At 41.3% G+C, this 13182-nt stretch overlaps 2 protein-coding genes across 2 annotated transcripts in view; one reads left to right on the top strand and one right to left on the bottom strand.

Moving 5' to 3' along the window:
* The window catches only part of NANS (N-acetylneuraminate synthase), a 9397-nt gene extending 721 nt beyond the window's left edge, over positions 1–8676 (top strand). Inside the window, exons 2-6 of the mRNA XM_008634603.2 lie at positions 742–957; positions 4056–4155; positions 4426–4580; positions 5586–5852; positions 6935–8676. Coding sequence (XP_008632825.2) covers positions 742–957; positions 4056–4155; positions 4426–4580; positions 5586–5852; positions 6935–7144 — 948 coding nt within the window. The 3' untranslated portion in view covers positions 7145–8676. The remainder of the gene's footprint in view (positions 1–741; positions 958–4055; positions 4156–4425; positions 4581–5585; positions 5853–6934) is intronic.
* A 564-nt stretch (positions 8677–9240) lies between these two features.
* The window catches only part of TRIM14 (tripartite motif containing 14), a gene marked incomplete at its 5' end in the record, with an annotated part of 10289 nt that continues 6347 nt past the window's right edge, over positions 9241–13182 (bottom strand). The window contains 3 exons of the mRNA XM_008634602.2: positions 9241–10393; positions 11532–11624; positions 12668–12830. Of these exons, the coding sequence (XP_008632824.1) occupies positions 9858–10393; positions 11532–11624; positions 12668–12830 (792 nt within the window). The remainder of the gene's footprint in view (positions 10394–11531; positions 11625–12667; positions 12831–13182) is intronic.

Here is a 13182-nt window from a genome sequence, read left to right as displayed (position 1 = left end):
ATTAACCTCCAGTTTGACTTGGTTGACATTAGGGATTTACTACAGTAACACTTGTGTCATTCAGTAAGACAGCCAAGCTCCTGTGAAATTCGATGTTATATCCACTAGATAGAAAACTGCACGTCATCACAACTCAGGGCATGGTGTATTTAGTTCTGTGACTGGGGTGTAAGTGCAGACTGCTCTAATGAGTATACATCTTCACTGTTTGTGTGACTTCAAATGAATTACTATTCCTGGAGGTGTTCAAGAGGTGTCTGGTGCTGGTGATGTGGTTTAGGGGTTACAGTGGTGGTGCTGGGTGGATAGTTGGACTGGATGATCTTAAAACCAACCTTGATGAGTCTATGAATCAGATTCATACTCCTTGTTCCGCAGAATCCTGTGTCCTTTTTTAATGTAAAATTGTCAGTGACAGCTAATCTGGGAAAAACACCACAGAAGTCAACTCTTGAATAAGCGCCATGCATAGCAAGAGACTAAGTAGTTTTGTAGGTTTACTATGATTTCTCTCCAGACTACTGCTCTATGAAATGTATAGGCACTTTGAAATAAAAGGGTTTGTGTGTGTGTAGGTCCACAGTCACTCTGTGTTCATTACCGTTTCTGTGACTGCTGTGATGATAATGTAAAAACTCCACAACAGATGGGCACATCAGTTACTAACTCCTTGCATTCAGACTTAGGATGAGTGCAGTTTCACTTGCACTTCCACTCAGTGTGCACCAGCTTGTCTTGCAGGACTGTGGAGCAGACTGTGCTAAGTTCCAGAAGAGTGAACTGGAGTACAAATTCAACAAGAAAGCCTTAGAAAGGCCCTACACCTCTAAACACTCCTGGGGAAAGACCTATGGGGAGCATAAGCGCCACTTGGAGTTCAGTCATGACCAATATAGAGAGCTAAAGAAGTATGCAGAGGAGATTGGCATTTTCTTCACAGCTTCTGGCATGGATGAGGTATGTAAACCATACTGGAATGACAAGGGGAGTCTGGCTGTTGTGTCCATTGGGTATTACTTAGGTGTGATAGTTCTTACACGAAGAGAATATATGGACAATGAATTTCTAAGAGACCTAGAGTAATTTGCTAGTTCACCTGTGTCTCTGTAATGGTTGAGTAGATGGCTGAATATTTTGGAAGACTTGCCATGTGTGCTGAGATACTTATACACAGTAAGTAATATTAGGGGCAAGGCTTCATTTTGATATTCATAAACAATTGAGGCTTTGAGAGTGTAGATCAAGATGGCAATCAGACTGCGCTCCAGTGTTGGTTTCAAGCATACCAAACTTCCTTCTGTATTTAAACCAGATTCCTTTCTTCTAATCCCTGATATTTCCCTCTTTTTTTTCCTCCTTCCTTGTTGTTTACTAGACCCCTGTGGTGTTTCTAAGCAGCAGAAATGTTTATGCCCCTATTTCTTTTACTAATCTCATGGAGAGGCTCAGCACCTTGCCCTGTTACTCCTGAATCATTTACTCATTTTTGCCAGTGGGCTCTTGAACAGTCAGTCACCAGCTTCACAACTCCATGAAACTCCTGCTGCTGTTTCCCCTTAAGACACGTGTATTTGTAACTGTTGCATGTTGCCTACCTCAGAATGATGGTAGTGACAGTATTAACAAATGCAACATAAAATTGAAATGTGTAAGCTGGAAAGGCCAGGTAACACTTGAACGTCAGTATAAATGAGAGACTGTATAGATTGTTTTACTTTTCTTTGAGGCCTAGAAAATACAAAGAGCCAAACTGAAAGAGACCCTACGAGAAGTAAGCTAGCCACTCTTGCATATGGCCAGCACAGCAATGTCCCTGACTTTCTGCAAGTAGACATATCCAGGATGAGACTAGGATGTGATTTACTTAGTCCTTAAGGTGATCTGTTCATTGTCTCACTCTTGCAATCGGAGAAATTACTGATATATCAGTGTTTTTCTTCTTTTCTTACAATTTATTCTTCCACTTAGTGTGATGATAGACAAATGTGTATGTAGCAATAGCTCAGTGCCATGGATTCTGAAACAGATCTGTGAAAAGAGAGAGTGGTGATGTTTCTTTTAGTGCTATCTTCAAGTCTAGAAGACCTGCTGAGCAACGTGCACTCCTTTAAGAAAGGAGTATATGAACCCAGGAGTCTTGGACTTCTTTATCTGGGATCTTAAAGACCCATGCGCCTTTGGGGAGAAAAAAAACCCCCACGTTCTTTCTTTGATGTTAAAACCTCTGGTTTCTAAAGGCTGTAGTGCAACACAGAACACCTTTCACAGGCAGCAGCTAAGATCACTTTCTGCTGCTGGGATCCCTCTTTTTCTCTGCTGTGCTCCTTTGTACAGCAGATACAGAACTGATACATGTTTGTGCCTTTTTTTTTTGAGCACTAATTACATTACACAGCTCCTAAGATTTCTGGTGGCATTTTTGCAAGACAGGGGTTTGGAACTCAAGGAAAATATTGCATAAATTAACATAATAAATCTTTGAGAATATATTAACTTCAGTAAATTTAATATATCTTTGGAAGTCCAGCTATGTCAAAGAGGTTAAATTTTGCGTTTAACTATATGAGGAAACTAATGAAGTGATGTGTGAAGTAAACACAATGGCTATGAATAACTTCTTTATCTATTCTGTTCCAGTGTGTACTGGAGACAAAGCAGGATCTCACTGAACCACTCCCTTTAATGTCATTCCTGTTACTTAAAATTGCTTCCTGGTTGTTGAATCTCTTAAAGAAAAGCTGCTGGTTTTCAAGAGATATTTACCTAATGAAGAGTGGCCTTAGATACAAGGTCTACCTGTCATATTTAATTTTTTGCCATCTCCTGGGATAAGATCTGTGCCTTTTTAATAGAGAGTACTCACTGTCTTTATGCACAATGCATCTGAATAAACTATGTTAAATAGTTTATTATTAAATTAAAGAGATGTTATACATCTTAGGTACAAGAAATGGAATCTCCATCATACTGATGGTGGAAAAATTAGACTGAATAAGATGTGATTCTCTTCTGGACGTTAGCATTCTTGCTCTGGCACTAAGTAAATTTAACTGTAACAAGGAAAGAGCTGAAGAAATTAAAAGTGTTTGTGGGTGGTTGACAGGGGACAAAGGTAACTATTCCGTTATTTTCCCCAGAGGTGAATGGAGGCTTTAAATAACCTCTTGCCTGTGAAAGGTTTGGAATTTAAATTTTCTTCCAATAAAGTACTAATTTTTAAAAGGCCACTTACTGATGTAATACCCATTTTCAGAGAGCCTCTAATAATTCTTGAATTGTCTTCAATATAGCACACATATTTTTAGACAAAGGCAGAGTTTAACTGGCATTTGAATAAACGGTTTTATAGTCTTTGCTTCGGCATATTTTGTTGTCTAGTATCTCTCCTAAAACCAAACTCATTTTGGACTTCCCTTTTTGGGCACTTTTGGGTTTTTTCCTAGTGCTTATTTAATACACTCGTACAAGTTTTTAGTGTGGCAAATCTATTCTACTGCCTGTAGTTTTAAACACTGTGTGGTTTAATAGTTCTGACCTGCAGGATGTGTGTGGCAGGAAGACAGTGTGCATGCTTGTAGCACATTTCTTTTTCAACAGGCGAACTCCCATCTGCAGGTAGTTGCTCTCTCTGGTAGTGTTTAAAAAAAGGAAAAAAAGCAAGAATGCTACGGTATGCAACTTCGTCTTTAAGCTGAGGTGGAACTCACTTGAACTAAGCAGCAGAATGTACAGCTGGTGTGACCAGCTGTGGTGGGAGGCCAGAGACTGCCTTGAGACAGTGATCCTAGTCAAAAACCTGCACAAAAATAGAAGTATGAAAGAAGACACCATAATGATACTTCACCTGGAGGGAAGTCAGAAACTAATACTGTCAGGATAGCAAATGTTACTTCAGGAGCAGTGGTTTTTGGGGAGATGTCCATAATATCTACCTGTTTAATCAAGTTTTGGGTTTGCTGTTTTGAAAGGTTGTTTATTTCCAAGCACAGTAGTTCTTTATCCCTTGATCCACCTGAAGTGGAGTGTTAAAACACAGTGATTTTTTTTCCTTGTAGATGGCTGTGGAATTTCTACATGAACTGGATGTTCCATTTTTCAAAGTAGGATCAGGAGATACAAATAATTTTCCATATTTGGAAAAGACTGCAAAGAAAGGTAAGCATTTTATTTGAGCCATCTTGGTGAACATCACCATTTCTCTGTAGCTCAGTTATTAGATTTTTCCTCCAATTGATTTTTGGGAAAAAATCTGAAGTTTCTTTAAAAGAAACTCACCCTCAGACTTTGAAAAAAAAGTGTTTACTCAGCATTCTTTTCTAGTTTTACTAGTTTTACTGAATTACTGTACTTAAAGAATTTAATTTAATATTAGGTAGGTTTCTTGTGGACGTAGCACAAAACTTGTGCATATTTTCTAATGGCTAGGTCGCCCAATGGTGATTTCCAGCGGGATGCAGTCGATGAACACAATGCATCAAGTTTATCAGATTGTGAAGCCCATCAATCCAAACTTCTGCTTCCTGCAGTGTACCAGCGCATACCCGCTTCAGCCAGAGGATGTCAATCTCCGTGTTATATCGGTCAGTGAGTAACCCAGAGCATGCCATGGGTAGGATAGCAGAGAAGGGCTGTGCCCTTTTATGGAGAAACACTTCCAGATCTTAGGCATGCTGGAATTCATTTCTGAGAGTTATGTCTCATGTTCCTCTAAATTACAATGCAAGCATTGAAGTAAAAATATCCACCGGATCTTTTTTTAGTAGAACTCATCTTTGAGGAATAGTTTAAAGGATATTGCTGGAGTATTCACAGTTCGACAGAGGAAAACATGACATGTAGTTAACAGGTTAACCCTGTGCTCTGTTGTGCAAAGAAAAATCATGTAGACTGTTACCGTTAAGAAGGTGCGTGAAGTGAGAACATAGTTCTAAATAGGGAGCTAGACTGGAAACTTCATGTGACTATCGGAGCAGTGAAGAAAATTGGTTATACCCTAGTATAGTTTCCTTCATTGGAAATATTATTTGAATATGCCAAATACTGATGTAAGAAAGTTTTCCCAAACTGACCAGTGTTCAAGCACTATCTTAGATTTATGCACACAGAGTATATTATTTTTAATAGAATGCCGCATAGCTGCCTTTAATTGCCTTTAGAATTTGGTGACTGTCCTCAATGTATGGATTAAAAGATTGCTTCAGATTTTAAATACAATGTTGAAGAAAACTCTTTTGGATTAAGTTCAGCCAATCCACTGGATTGTTGGATGAAAATAGGATACTATTACTTTCACTGATACAGGCTTCAAAGACCTTGAGTAGCAGAACTGAATTTAAAGGAGAAACGTAAGTTGTAGAGGAGGACATGCTTCCTTTTTCTTGTCACTATTGATAATATTAGTCAGATTTGGAACGTGGTGATTGGTAATGCAGTGTGACTTCTTGAATTTACGAAGTTGCACTCTCTGCATAACCAACTGCTTGTTTATGGCACAGTGTTTGTCCATTGCAGTTATCACTCTAAAATTTGCTTTGTCTTTGAAACTGCTACCTTGGTAATTCAGACCCACTCTGTCATGATTTAAGGCATATCAGTCAGCTTTTCCTGATATCCCCATTGGCTATTCGGGGCATGAAACTGGCATAGCCATTTCAGTGGCAGCTGTTGCTATGGGTGCTAAAGTACTGGAACGCCACGTGACTCTCGACAAAACATGGAAAGGAAGCGACCACCAAGCATCTCTGGAGCCAAATGAACTGGCGGAGCTAGTGAAAGCCATCCGTACTGTGGAAAAAGCAATGGGTTCTCCAATCAAACAACTCTTGCCCTGTGAAATGGCTTGCAATGAAAAGGTAACTTCTGATTTTGGTTTGTGTAAACCTGCAGCTAATTTAGATCTCTAGCTAATAACTCCATATTCAGAAAAATAGCTTGCAAATTGTTTATTGCAGTAGTGTTTCTGCCTCTGCACTTAAAAAATTTCTCACTGCATAATGTTGGCCATTTTGATTATAATGGAGTTTTGTATTTATCATCCAGTGGTTACCTAAGTTGAGAAGAAACATAGAGTCATTTAGGTAGGAAAAGACCCATAAGGTCATTCAGTCCAACCACTAACCTAACACTGCCAATTCCAACCACTAGTGTATGTTCCTAAGTGCCATGTCTACACATGTTTTAAATAACTCCAGGGATCATAACCACTTCCATGTTCTAGAGTGTTTGAGTGCTTGATAACTTTCTGACAAGAAACTTTTCCTAATATCCAATCTAACCCTCCCCTGGCATAGCTTGGGGCCATTTCCTCTTGTTCTGTCACTTGCCGCATGGGAGAAGAAACCAACACCCACCTGGCTACAGCCTCCTTTCAGGGAGTTGTAGAGAGTGATAAGGTCCTCTCGGAGCCTCCTTTTTCTCCAAGCTAAACACCCCCAGCTCCCTCAGCCCCTCCTCATAGGACTTGTGCTCCACACCCTTCACCAACTTTGTGGCCCTTCTCTGGATTTGCTCCAGCACCTCAATGTCCTTTGTGTAGCGAGAGACCCAGAACTGAGCACAGGACGACTTGAGCTGTGACCTCACCAGTGCCAGGTATTTGGTAATAGTAGTAGGAACAATATGTCTCCGTGATTGTGTGTGAGCTGCTTTTACACTAAGCTGAAATACCAGTTGTTCTAATCAGATTCTCTCCACTGTGATTTTGAAAAATTTCAGTGAGCCACTGTCCAGTTTCAGGAAACATCTGCATGTTCCTGGCAGCCTGGTTACAGTGAAAGCTTCCATGCTAACTTAATCTTCATTTGGAATAAGTAGTGGAGAGGGCAGTTCTACACATCCTGTTCTCAAATAACTGCAAAATACTTTTTACCTCCTTTTGTTAGACTAATCCTAGCAATGTGTTTAACTTAAACGTTTTTTTCCTCCTCCCCTGTAGCTGGGAAAGTCAGTAGTGGCGAAAGTGGCAATTCCTGAAGGTGCAATATTGACACTTGACATGCTGACGGTGAAGGTGGGAGAGCCTAAGGGATTTCCCCCAGAATCCATCTTTGATCTGGTGGGCCAGAAGATTAAAAGAAATATTGAAGAAGATGAAACCATCACTGAGCAAGTAGTGGATAATCATGTAAAAAAAGTGAAGTGCTAAACCAAAGCACTCCATATTTCTCAGTGTAGTACTGCACAACGTATCTAAGTATAGCAGCATGGCAGATTAGAAGAAAGTGGTGTAATTATGAGGATGCAAACAGAATTTTCAGGTTCTTATTAGCAGGACATTTCAGAAACAAGGGGATATAAATTATACAGATTTTATTAGAAACTGTGTAGTATTGTGCCTAGAAAATACCATGATCCTCTCTTCTCCATTTCACTTAACCTGGATCAGTTTGGAGTTTTGCCAAATGTAATACCACACTCTGCTGTTTTCCAGTTTCCCTTTTCTGTTAAGAATACAGTAAATCATGAGAATTTTGTCTACACTTTGAATTGTTCTAGCTCTGTATCTTTTGATATTCCTCTCTTTTCTGCCACTTGCCTAACCCCTCTGATAGCAGGACTTCAGTTGGAATTGAATACAGATAAGTGAAAGTTTACATACACTGAACAGAAAATTACAAATGCAACCTGGATGGATTTTTTTTTTTTAAGATGAAAGCCTTAAAAGTGTCATGATAAAGCAGTGGTTGCAGGAATCTGCACTCTGTGGGAAAATGGCTTCTTGAGAAAGCTAGGTTCTGAAGAGACAGTACCAGGAAAGGAAGCATACTGGATATTTAGAAAGGTCCCATTTAAGGGGCAAGAGAGCCTTTTGTGAACTGAAAGGCAAAAGGGCAGGCCAGAGAGATTGAGCAGGGAAGAAAAGTAGATCTGAGATGGATCAGAGCTTAACCTATGCTTCAGAAATTGTGAAAAGCATCTATTGCAAGTTGAGTGAAGTCTGGAATATGAAGTCAATTCTGCAGAGCATTTGGATGCCTCTGTTTGGACCTGGGGGGCAACTTCTCAGGTAGGAAGCCAAATGCTGGTGAAGTTCGAGCAGCTATTTTTTTTTTTCTAACCAGCAAATCCTCTGCATTGGGGTTTTTCTCTCAACACTGGTGTGTGAGATGGCTGAGGCTGATTGCCTGACTACATCACACCACTATGCTTCAGCATGATGGTCAGTGCACCTTTTGTGTGCTCTACTCTTGCATCCCAGCTTCTCACTTTTCAAGTAAGAAATGCAATCCCACTCCTATCACCTGCTGCTTTTCCTTTGGACCAGTAGGGAACTGTATAGCAGCAGCAGCTGCTGCAGACCAGTCATTCTTCAAATACCTTGCTTAGCACAGAACTGCTTTGGTATAATTCATCTGCTTTTTTTCTGTGGTGGAATCATTTGCTAGTGATGGTTACTTGGAACTTGCTACCTTTGGTCATGAGTTGGTGAAGTATCTTAAATTTGGTGGTGAGTGCTTATGTAACTATGAGCTCTTTCAAAATGTTTACCCTTGTGCAATTCTGAGAAAACTGTATTCATATCTTTAAATGGGGAAGCAGAGGTTGAATCATATACATGATCATATGTGAGCTGTGACTGATGCAGTATGCTTGCTTTACATTAAAAAACTACTCAATTGTTAAAAGATTTTTTTTAAAACTTCAAATTTGAAAAATAAATCTAGCTTATAAAACAAGCTCTTGTTTCTGCATTTCCGGCTATGGTCAGACCTTGCCTTTGTCAGCACTGGTGATGATTCCAGGGCCTTTAGTATTTGAACACTGTAAGATTACCTGGCCAGTTTAAAGTAGCAGTGGTTTTTCACTCTAACAGGGCTGGTCCTGGAGACTGCTGTAAGCAAAGGCTCCAGAAGTTTCTGGGACTTTAATTAAGGTATTGGTGGGGGGAGAAATATCCATATACAGAAACTTGCAAGCTGTGTCTCCTAGTTTTATGTGAATATTGCGGATTGGACACAAAGATAAATGGGGTACAAAAGCACCACTGGCCTAGTGTTTTTATTGCACCTGTGGACCCTGCAGACATTTCATCGTCTATTAGGGGTTGCACACAGCTATTTCTCATGCTTCCACTCAGTGGGAAGAATAGGGCCACCCAGAAGTCCAATTCAGAGTTTCTGTCACATGTAAGACCAGCTAATGGCTGTTAAATGTGACCAAAGAAGTTCCCACTTCAGAAGGGACCTTTCCAACAGTCAATGCCAGTCTGTGATTTTTCCAAAATTACACTTAAATATGAGCTAATTCACTTAGTGCATTTATTATCCAAATCTGATCTTGTCGATGATAACAATATGCAATATATAATCTTGGAGGCTTGAACCAAACTAAACCTGTTGCCATACACAATTGCAGCCTCTACAGGCCGATGAGGGAAGGAAGTTCATTAAAAAAAATCTTTTTTAAAAGTCAATATCCAAGTTCCAGTAAGTTGTAATATCTTTCAACCGGACTTCTTCCATTTTGCAAGTTGAAAAGTATTACATAGAGCACTTTGGGTGGTGCATCAATGCCATTTATAAAAGTCAGATCACCTCCCCCCATTCAAAAATACATATACATTGAAAATTACAGTTGGTTTTCTTGAACTTATTCTTACAAGTTGAAAGAACTACAAAAATAGGACATGTGGCACTTCCAGTGGTACATCAACATCATTTATAAAAGCAAGATCACCTTTCCTTATTGAAAAATACATACACATTAAAAGTCACAGTTGGTTTTCTTGAACTTCTTTTACTTACTAAAAGCATCATAATTACAACTTTGATACAACAGAGATGAATTCGTGTAGATAATTGCTGAAGTGGCATTCACAGAAAAAGCATGAAAGAGTAGGCTTTATTTTGCTTTTTTTCTTATGTTAGTTTGCATGTTCTAATGGACCCTTCCCAGAGTCTCAGGGCTGGATAAACTGGTTCTGTGAACTTGCAGCGGAACGTGTGCAAATGAGACATGCCATCACTAACATTGTAGAAGGAAAGGATTCCTGCTTCGTAATCTAGAAAAATGCCAATGCAATCAGGATCATCCTCTATCAGGATGGGGATTCTCTCTCCCTTGTGAAATGCCCAGTATTCAAAATCAAACTTCTTAAGGCACCAAGATGCTCTGTTCCACCCAAGTCGACAGGCTTCAGAATCTCCTTTCCTGCCAATGGTAGGGTAGGCTGCGCCAATCCACCATCCTGCTCCAGCATGAAGCAGGTCAACTTCCCAGTAATGGCTCCCAGAAAGGAATGCGTCTCTGCTTAGCACTTGCCATAATTGATCGAACCTCTGGGGACCACAGGGGTAAAATATTCTCCTCCAGCTACAGCTTACTTCAAGACGGTCATCAGACAATTTCAGTCTCGGGTGAATGCTGTCATATTCCCAGGTCGGTGATCTTGCATCTGCAGTCAAAGCCGTAAACATAGTTGCTACATTTATCATGACCCTTGGAAGTCCGAGTTATAAAACACCTGCAAAGGAGCCCAGAGCTGGCAGTGTCTTGGGACAGTCAGAACGCCTGCAAGTCCCAGGAACGCAGGCTGGAAAAGGCGTGCCAGGGGGATCACAACAGGGTGCTAACATTGCTGCATCCACACCTGGGTCAACCAAGGTGATGGGGACCTCAGCCACAGCACCAAGGTTGCTTTACGCTTAGGGTTAGGGCTCAGACAGAAATCCCAATGTCCAAGGACACTGGGTCTGGAAAAGGCATTCTAGTGTGAGCAAGGTGGGGCCACAACATTGCCAACTCTACACTTTCCAAATCTGGGTCATGTATTGTGACGGGGATGCCAGTTGCAGCACCAATGTTACATTAGGTAGGGATGGAATTCAGCTGGCCACAGAGCCTACAGCTCCAGGGACACCAGGGCTGGAAAATGTATGCCAAGCGCATAAAGCAGTCCGCCAACATTGCTGCCTCCACACCTTTCTAATCTAGGCCACCAGAGTGGTGGGTCCCTCAGCTGCAGCACCAAGCTGCCATTTGGGTTAAGGTTAGGATTCAGAGAGCCACAGCCTACACCTCTGGAGACTAGGTAGGGACAGCAAAAGGCAAGCCAAGGGAATCACAGCAGGGCACCGACACTGATGCCTCCACACATTCCTAATCTGGGTCACTCATGGTGATGGGATAAGGAGAGTTATATATAGAGAGTTACGGTCACTTGGTCTGTTCAGCCTGGAGGAGACTGAGGGGAGACCTCATTACAGTTACAGCTTCCTCGTGAGGGGTAGAGGAGGGGCAGGCACTGATCTCTGCTCTGTGGTGACAATGACAGGACTGGAGGGAACAGTCTAAAGTTCTGTCAAGCAAGGTTTAGGATGGATATCAGGAACAGGTTCCCAGAGGGTGGTTGGGCACTGGAACAGGCTCCCCATGGAGGTAGTCACAGCACCAAACCTGACAGATTCCAAGAAGCGCTTGGACAATGCTCTCAGACACATGGTCCTGTGCAGGGCCAGAAGTTGGACAGTAGTGATTTTTGTGGGTCCATTCCAGCTTAGGAGATTCTAGGACTCCAGTATAATCATACTTACGTTTTAAGAAAAGCAGCCGATCAACAGGAGTCATGGTTTTTAGCACTGTCCCAGGCTCCTTCTTTGCAGTGGGATTCAGGCTACTGAAAACATCTGGGCAGAGATGAAAAGGGGCAGTTTAGGGAGTCTGCCAGTTTTTCAACTATCATTTTCCAACTTCATGGACAAACTATGTTACTTTTTTGGGGGAGGGGATACTCACTCTGTATGCTTTTAACGTTATGTTCTTTGGATAGCATGGAGATGCTGGACTAGTGTTGCCAAAGAACTACGCAACTGAAAAGAACTCCAAGTAATCACGCCTGATTCCTTAAAAAGTAGCCCCTTTTAGATGAAAATAGTCTGGCAGCTGAAGATAGCTGCAGATGCTTGCTGCAGAGCACCTCCACAATACTTTCTAGCAATCCTACACACATCCCACAGTGGCCTTTCAGATCAGGTCTAACCATTTGCCCCAGAAACCTGCTACTCTCTTCTCAGTGGCAATTCTCAGACAAGGGATTATTAAAAGGCAGCTGGGTGAAATGTGATGGCCAGTGTTGCCTGCTCACTCAAAGAGCAGCAGGGTTTCCCCATGGTTATTTAGCTCTGTGGCTCTGTGTCCCATTTGGAAAAACTCCTTGCCTTAATCATGACAAAGGTCACTTAAGGATGAAATAGCTCAAAGACAAAAGGATTTCTAAATAAAACACGTTAGCTCATCTTTACCAAAAATCATCAATTTTTTTCAGACTGAGGCAGATCACCAGGTACATTAATTAGAAAAGGCTTTAAAATTCTAGAGGTACCCCATTGCCAGAGCACTTACAATGCCAACAGTAACTCAGAGAATAGATACATTCTGTAAGTGTGATGGACTACAGTAAATTGTATTGAAGTATCTGATAGAACTGGGGGGAAAAAAAGCAGCAGACAAACCAAAGATCGTTTTCAGTGTTGAAGAGAGACCCCTTACATTCGTAAATCACCACTGCTATGGCGGCATTACACCCATGCTGTCAGAAAACAGTACCCATGCCTCAAACATTTCTGTTTCTCCAGATGATTTGGTTAAAAGTCCTGTTCTTACTTTAAAAGCACACTTAATTTGCAAAGAGAGCAAAAGAAAGCAAAATCCAGAGCACTCTCCCAGGTACCTTCTTTAAGCCGGGCTTCCAATGGTTTCTCCAGAATGGACTGAATAACTTTGATGAAGTGTTTATAATGGTTAAGTAAGTGTTCAAACGAGAGAGGTATTGGATGCCACTCTTCTGACAAGTGGCTGGATTTCTGAATTTCCTTCTCAATTGCTGTGTAGTTCTGAGGGCAGAAAGCCAAATGCTGTAATTAGCAGAGACTGTGACATGAAAGGATTCTTCCCTCCCAGCTCCCATACACCACAGAGCAAGGACAGCTTCATCACTAGGTAAACCTATGGGCCGTAACGAGAGAGGTATTGGATGCCACTCTTCTGACAAGTGGCTGGATTTCTGAATTTCCTTCTCAATTGCTGTGTAGTTCTGAGGGCAGAAAGCCAAATGCTGTAATTAGCAGAGACTGTGACATGAAAGGATTCTTCCCTCCCAGCTCCCATACACCACAGAGCAAGGACAGCTTCATCACTAGGTAAACCTATGGGCCGTAACAGGCAAGCTTTGCTGAGTTCAGCCAG

The sequence above is a fragment of the Corvus brachyrhynchos genome, unplaced genomic scaffold (assembly GCF_000691975.1).
Source record: "Corvus brachyrhynchos isolate BGI_N302 unplaced genomic scaffold, ASM69197v1 scaffold22, whole genome shotgun sequence".
Taxonomy (NCBI): Eukaryota; Metazoa; Chordata; class Aves; order Passeriformes; family Corvidae; genus Corvus; species Corvus brachyrhynchos.
This window is presented reverse-complemented; position numbering and strand designations above follow the sequence as displayed.